At 38.4% G+C, this 8306-nt stretch overlaps 1 protein-coding gene across 1 annotated transcript in view; it reads left to right on the top strand.

Annotated features, from left to right (window-relative positions):
- The window catches only part of LOC101578521 (proton myo-inositol cotransporter-like), a gene marked incomplete at its 3' end in the record, with an annotated part of 110969 nt that overhangs the window by 96023 nt on the left and 6640 nt on the right, over positions 1–8306 (top strand). The window contains exon 3 of the mRNA XM_023708601.1: positions 2941–3159. Coding sequence (XP_023564369.1) covers positions 2941–3159 — 219 coding nt within the window. The remainder of the gene's footprint in view (positions 1–2940; positions 3160–8306) is intronic.

Below are 8306 nucleotides of genomic sequence, written 5' to 3'. Positions count from 1 at the left end.
CCCAAATTTTCTGATCAAGAAGATTATGGGGCCAAAGAGGAAAGTGATCGATGATGTAGAGTGTGCCTAAGGAGAGTCACATGGAGAGAAAACACTTTCTCAGGCTTTCACAGAGAGCACATTGGCCAAACAATGTGACTCATCCACATGGCTGACACTGACAAAGGTTCTACAATCTGAGGTACAGGATCTCAGAATAAATCTTGAGGGGATTTCACTGACCTTCTCAGACCCAAAAGCTACAACTCTTGTTGCACAGGTCCTGCTTTACCTTGGTCTTTACCATCCAGTAGAAAAGTATGAATACGAAATATAGGAAGTAAAGCCATCCTGTTATGTTGAGCTGTCGGGGACTCAGGTCAACAATTTCTGACATTGACAGTTAAACAGAAGACCCAATGCTATTATGGACTACTGGACTCTTTTAGAATATTTTGCTGAGTTTACTCACGTATAATATTCAAATAACGGAACTTTACAAAAAAAGCGTATACAGATGAGTGTCCATTTTGTATCTTTATATTCAAAGTGGTTAGGATAGATATATAGTTAAATTCTCTTAATGAATAGAATGATTTGTTCTAATGGTGTTTTTAAATAGGATCTCAAGTCCACATCTTGTACAGCAATTAACCACTAAGAAGAATGTATGCAGTGTGTTAATTATTGAAACTTTCCTGGCAATTTGATTTGAAACTGTCTCATTGCTATTTGTTTGTCAATAAAATTATGAAAGAAAAAAACAGAAAAGAGTTAGGAGGTAGGTGCAGAAAACAGGTTCCTTGATTAGTTTTAGGAAACAGGCTTTAATATCCTTAAGATTGCCAGCAGGGTACAGGTTCCTTTCTATGCATTGGTACAATTGCATAGAATTGTAATTTTCACCTGTAGGCTTTTGGGGTTTATCTATTTGCAAAGGCTTTAGGTCTAAAGTAGTCTTTATGCTATAGTTTAAGCATAGGCCAATAGGTATGTTTGCATTTGTTTTTCTTTTTTCTTTCTCTTTTCCTTGCTTCTATTTCTTTTGAGATTTGATAATCACTAGTAGAGTACAAAGTATTATGTGAGCATTCCTGGGCCTGAAAATGATTCAGTTTCTATATTCATTTCAAGTGCTTTTCTGAAGTATTCTCTGCAGCTCTTGAGTCTTCATTTTTAATCAGGAAGCAGAGAAATGAAACATGAAAGTTTGCATATTCAGGACTTGATTATTTCCTTATCCATTGTATTCTGTATCTGTCTTTTATGAATTCCCTCCTTTCCTCTTTTGTGCCTTTTCTCATTCACATAGACATATCCTGGAGATTGAACCCAGGTTCTTTGAATGGATCTACATCCCCAGATCTTTCAAAAAATATTTTTCTTCTGTGATTCTGTCTTGCTTAGTTACCAGGTTGGGCTCCCTTGCATCTCTGAGGATTTTGGTCTAGGGCCTTGGGTGGGAGTACTGTTGGTAAGCTACACCCTTAGCCCATTTGTTTTAAATTCTTTTGGAGACTTCAATTTGGATTGAAATTTTAATCATTTGGAGCAATAAAACATTCATTTAAATAATGGATTTTGTTCTGTAAAATAACTTCTTAGGAAGAGAACCCAGATATATATACCTCCTTTTATGAGCTGTCCTTGCTCTGATCCAAAGATTCTTCTGGAAAATATCTAGTTGTATCTAGAGTAAAAATGGTTTAGTTGGACAGAATCTCTGTGCAAGTATGTGTGCAGAGCTAAATGTTTTGGAAGAGCTGCTGCCTAAAATGCTGTATGATTCTGAAGTTAATGGAGAAAGGTTAGATGAATATAGTTGCTTTGATAAAATTTCATAAAACATTTTTCAAGTGCCTACACTGTACAAGATACTTTACTAGGTTCTGGACTGTTGCATGGAATGGGTTGAATAATTTATTACAATATAGGATATAGTGATCTAAATCACGGTTGAAAAGGGTGATTAAATCCAGGTTAAGAAACTGTTCTGAGGGTGGGGAGAGGAAAAAATGATTAAGTACCAGTGTAATTATCACAACTCATGTTTTAAGAAAACACCAAGTCATTCTGATCAGTGCTTTGTTTACTTTCTGAATCTTTCCACATGTAGTTTTAGTTTGTAGAAAGTAGTATTCTTTTTTTGTTTGTTTCTTTTCTTTTCTGTATTTTAGGGAAAGGTCTACAGGGTGTTCAGGGTCTCACTGTGTAGATCAGACTCATAGTGATCCGCCTGTTTACAGCTCCCAAGAGCTGGGATTACAGGCGTGATGCCACCACAGCCAGTCTCAGTTGCTGTCTCAATGCCCCTGGGGGGCAGGGCCGGCAGGCAGGCCCATTGGGTTGGCCTTGGAAGTGGTATTCTTGATACTCACATGACAGTGTTTTTAGAATTAAGGTGAAATTGCCTTGAAAGTAGAATTACTTAATGATGTGTATCTCTGGAGCCTTTAAAGAAACTACATTTTGTGTTTAACACAGCTTAAAAGATAGGATAATGTTGAAAAGAGCATTAAGCCAAGAGACCTTTTGGTGACCTGCAGGTGTTAGTGAACACAGTTTTTTACATAAATGAAACAGGCTTGCTGGGCCTGTGGTGGATGCCCACACCATACCAGTCCAACTTTTATGTTGTAAAATACATATTATGTTGTGTATATTACTGTTTGGTGGGGATGGTTAGTATGTTGTTTTTATAATAGGTTTGGTTCATAGTATGTATATGATTGTAGCTATTTTTTAGTGTAATTTTTATGAGAGATTTGTTAATATTTTCTCAGCTTTAAGTTTTCACTGTAGTGTAAAATACCCTATCTGCTGCATGTATATGCATATACAATAAAAATATTGACTAAGCACTAGATATTATTTTAGTCCAAACACAAAGGTATGTGGTAAGCATGTGCTAAGTGCTGGTAGATCAAATTTTACAGTAACTGTGAACTTTCTTTCTTGCAGGTACATGTTGGGACTTGCAGCGATCCCTGCAGTTATACAGTTTTTTGGTTTCCTCTTCTTACCTGAAAGTCCTCGATGGCTTATTCAGAAAGGGCAGACTCAGAAGGCCCGTCGGATTTTATCTCAGATGCGTGGTAACCAGACCATTGATGAAGAGTATGATAGCATCAAAAGCAACATTGAGGAAGAGGAGAAGGAGGTTGGCTCAGGTGTGTGCTTGTATGAAATTTAAAACTATGCAGTATGATTTTATCTAGAAATTGGATTATTTTAGTATTATAGCCAAGTTGTGTAATGGCTTTGTGCACATAAACTAAAATATCTTTTATTTGAAAAACTAATATAGTAATGTTATGAAGGAGTGAAGAAAAGCACTCCCATGTTACTGTTCTCACTTAATTGTCTTTCCTCTTATTTTATCCAAGTCAGATACACTGACATAATTGCCAGCATTTTGAGTTGGTATCTTTTGAATATGTCTATATATAACATACAAAAAAATTCTTCACTTTTGGGGGGCCTGCCGGTTAGCTCAGTTGTTCAAGTGCCTGCTCATGCAAATGTAGTAAGGTGCAGGATACCGCAGTTCGATCCCCACCTCCACCTGCCTTACCAGACCCGCCCTTAAGGTAACTCAAATGGAGGGCGGATGCTGAATTATAGTCACATTATTTATCAGACTTCAGGAAATGCTCAATACACACACCACCTGACTGATCTGTGTCATACATGGTGCTAGAAGAAAACCTGTCCCGTTACCTGCTCCTACTGTGGTAGTTTTTTTTTTTTTTTTGGTTTTGTTTTCCCTGGTACCAGGGACTGAACTCAGGACCGTGCTTGCCAGGCAAGCACTATATTCTACTGAGCTATCTCCCAGGCCCCTACTGTGGTGGTTTTGATGGAGCTGAAAGTTGTTGCTGTCCTGAACAATCAGATCCATGCTGTAGAAGTGCCTCTCTGTTAGCCACACATGACCTGACTTGTGTGTGTATGTGTATGTGTGCCTGTGGCTGCGCATGCATGCATCGTATATCTTACTGTACTGAAGCTGTTACCTCTTGTGAGCCCCTCTATATGAAGGTCATTTAAAACCACTTTGTAAGCATCTACTGTGCATTTGGCAGTGTCAGAATTGTCAAGAGTAACACATTAGTGCAAAGGTAAGGAACTTTTACTTTCACTAAAAAATTTAACCAAGTTCAACATTGTGTTAACTTAAAAATACTATTTAAAATATTTATTTAAAGTACACACATCCTCTTTTATGCTCCTGTCTAAATGCCTTTATACCCCTTTATATTGGGGTATAATGATAAAACCCGCATGCTAATAATATGTGAGTGGAAAAAATTTTCAGAGAACTTGGATAATTATATTAAATACCAAGAATGTTTTTATCAAATTTGTGTAAAGAGTAAGGCAATTTAATAAAAAAGCCTTATGTAAGGATATTAGTGGTTTGTACTATAATTTTTTTTTTTTTTTTTTTTTTTTTTTTTTTTTTTTTTTTTTTGGTGGAACCAAGGATTGACCTCAGGCCCTTGCGCTTGCCAGGGAAGCACAGATTCCACTGAGCCATCTCCCCAGCCCCCTAAAATATTAAATATATAGCTTTGTTTTGACTCTTGAAAGTTGTATCTGTCTGATTTAGTTGTGCAGTTATTGACAGTGCACAGTAATTTTCAGAATATTTGTAATACAAGCTTTTTAAAAATTTGAGGCATAGAATTGTAGTTATCTACATCTATTTTTTTTTTCAGAGATCTTTAAGCATCATTTCTTGGGAGTAGACAAAATGTATTTTACTGTTTCCAGTATTGCTTTCTATATAAATTTGAACAGATTTTTTTTAAAGTATCCTAACTTATTTATTAAATCTCAATAACAATTATGTTTGGGTAATACTTCAAACTTTGCAACTAACAGGATTAATAACGTACCTATCTCTGGGTTTATAACATTTGATATATTGCTTGACTTAAAAGCCAGCCTCATGTTCTTTTAAGTCTTTTAAGTGCAAAATTGAGCACACAGTTGCACATAGACACAAATGTGTGTTATGTGGCACTAGTGATTCTGGGTCTTGTTTGTATGATTAAGAAACTTGCCAATGCAGTCTCAGTGGTACATACCTGTAGTGGCAACTTCTCAGGAGGCAGAAGCAAGAGGATTTTTTGAACCCAGCCTGGACAACCTAGCGAGACCCCCATCTCCAAAAGAAACAAAATGAGACAGACAGACAGACAGACAGACAGACAGAGAGAACAGGGAGAGAGAGAGGGATAGGGAGAGGGGCAGGAACAGGAAGAGGGACAGGGAGAGGGAGAGGAAGGAGAAGAGAAGAGATGAGACAAGACAAGGTGAAACTTGACCAGTATGAGATAGGTGTGTTTACCTGGCCTTAAACATTACACAGTATACGTGTGTATTGAAACATTAGATGGTACTCATAAATATATGCAAATTCTGTTTTTATGTCTTGGCTTAAAAAACAAAACCAAACAAACTTGATTGCAGTAAAACATGGTCTGCAGAGACTAGAAATTTTATCAGCCTGCAATGTCCAAGAGGAAGACTCTTTGTCCTTATAGTTGGAAAATAAAGACAGATATAGGGACTTAGCTAGTTGGCTCATTCTTAGCTTTCCATCAGTTTGCTTTCAAACTGATTTGATAGACTAGATCAGTGGTGTTAAACCTATGGTAATGTTGCGAGGAATCTTGACTTGATCCCATAAAGCAAATAGATATTCCAGAGGGTTAAAAAGATATCAAGACCTCTTGTTTTTTGTAAAGAGAAATGTCTTATCAGACGTAATAGTTTAACCTCTGAGTTTGCTAATGATTCTGGATCAGGAATTTAAGACCTTATTAAGGCATTTGCCAGTGGATTTGTGACTTGGGATTATGATGGAACTTGTTTGTGTGATCCTGCTTTTTGTGGAGTTTTTATTTTTCTTGGTCACTTGAGTTTAGTCTTACCCTCTTTGAGGAAAGTCAGGATAGCTACTAAAGTGTGCATTCACTGCATTGATTCCTTTTTTTGGATGTAAGAGATATTAGGACATATAAATTCACTTTTCAGGGTTTATATCCATTCAGTGTGTGAATGGTGCCCAGGCAATGCTGGTGGTCACTGGCCTTGCTGTGGAGCAGGAGAGGACTGCAAGGGAATTTCTCTATGCCCACGGCAGAGACATCACCTCGATGACACCTTACACAGTGTCTCGATGAGTTTCTCCATGATAGTTGGTGAAACAACAAGGCATTTTATGGGAAAGAAGCAAACATTTGATTTTGCCTTGCCTTCAGCACTGTTTATACATCCTGTAGGAACAATAAAATGAGACTAAAGGGAGCAAGAGGCTGGTTTGGAAAGCTCCCTAGCATGCAAGGCAGGCAGGTGGAAGACTGGTCCTGGCACTGTCCCAAACTCATAGTCCTAAGAGGATCGGGAGTTCAGTGTCTTTTTGTTTATAAAAGAGCACCAGATTACAGTAGTTCTAAGATCAGTTTTTTTTTAAAGTTTTAAAAGTATAAAAAGAGCCTTTTCATTATTGAATACTGTGTAGTAGCCCATAACTGAAAGTATTTGCGCAGTGGCACTTAGATATGGGATATGGCAATAAAGCAAACAAGATTCTGGTCTGCCCTTTTGGGACAAATGGTAAATAAAAGAGCCAATAGCTACATATTATGGTAATTGTTAAAGGGAGATAAACAATGTGTATAGTAAAATAATAGCGGGCGTAAAAAATGGCTACTTTAGATTGGATGGGCAGGCCAGGCCTCTCTGAAGAGGTAGATCTGAGGGGTGAGAAGGAATCAGCAACATGGAAAACAGCAGTGTCTGGGGAAAGTCAACAGTAGGTACGAAACCATTTGTACAGCATCATTAATAAAATGTTATGGTTAAATTTTTTTTAAAAAAATATTTATTTATTTTGTGTGTGTGTGGCCAGTTCAGCCCACCAGGGGGCGGGGCTGGCTGGCATGTGGTGCTGGGGATTGAACCGCGGTCCCTGTGCTTTGCTAAGCTTGTTCTAAGTAGGTGCTTTAGACCACTGAGCCATCTCACCAGCCCCCATATGGTTAAATTTTGATAGTAGCTATAAAATGTACAGATTCCAGGTTTTAAAGACATTCTGCTAAGGTCCAACTCATCCTCAGTTGCCCCACCTAAACTTTGAATTAGTAGAGACATGATTACCATGTTCAGATTTGGAAGCAAATTTGAATACCAAATAAAACCAGTAACACTCCCATCATTTGCTGTATCTCTGTGTTTTGTTTTCTTAGTTTATTTCAGTGGCATACATGTGTAAGTTATTTGTGTACACAACAGAGCTAGAAATGTAAAAGGCCGAGGTAGTAACTTAGCACAGTGACTGGTGAACTTTTCTACTTAGCTTCACAGGTTGGAGAGGCAGGCAGGTCTGAGTATCATGTAGGTAGCAATAGTAAGCTCAGAATATTTTTTTTCAGCTTTATCCTAGAAATAAAAGTTTGTATTTTGTCCCTTAATATAACTATTTCACTTACTGTTAAAATTCATTTTTCTAAGTCCCTGTGGTGTTTATTCATTGTCTCTGTGTGCCCCATCACTCTGTCATGTACATCCCCAGTTTGACATGACAGCTTTAAAACTGGAAGTTTTCTTTGGGCAAATCCACATAGTAGGGTATTTAATGCAGGGTGTGGGTGTGCTGATTTGAGGTGCATGTGTATCTTTTGATTTACTGGGCACAGGCCATAGAGTTTTAATTAGGAGCATTAGTTCCTAACAGTTAATAGCCTCCCACAACAAGGAAAAAATGTCAACTTAGAAGGGACAAGGTTTTTGCAAAGGCAGTCTTCGGGGATAATCTGCAAAGAAAAATCTATTACTATCTCGTTTGATTGTGCTCTTTTAATGTCTTCAGTTTTGCATCCTATACCAGGGAATAAGAAGCTTATTCGGCAGTGAGGTGAAAGGAAAGCAGGGCCTTGTGCCAGCTGCTGTGACCTCAGCAGACCCTGTGCCTGCTGCAGGAGCCCCTCACGGGAGGCAGCATCTCTGCCACCCCTTCTACACTGGGTTGGGGCAGTGAGGCAGGATGCCTGGAAGGCAGACATGGGCAGGGAAAGCTTGCCGTCTCTAGAGATGCGTGTGGTGCTGTGCACTCTCCAGAAAGTCGTTGTGTAGGGATAAAGGGCTGTTAGCATGTCTTCATTGGAGCAGCAGCGTGAAGGGAGGAAGGAGGGCTGGGCAGATGCTGCACGTCCTGGAGCTGTACATCAACAGAGAAACGTATTTATTTGTAGCACAGGTTCAGCCCAGGATCATGAAATGTTTATGAGCTTTCCCTCCTCAGGTTGAGATATATA

Source organism: Octodon degus, unplaced genomic scaffold (assembly GCF_000260255.1).
Source record: "Octodon degus isolate 3935 unplaced genomic scaffold, OctDeg1.0 scaffold00409, whole genome shotgun sequence".
Classification (NCBI taxonomy): domain Eukaryota; kingdom Metazoa; phylum Chordata; class Mammalia; order Rodentia; family Octodontidae; genus Octodon; species Octodon degus.
This window is presented reverse-complemented; position numbering and strand designations above follow the sequence as displayed.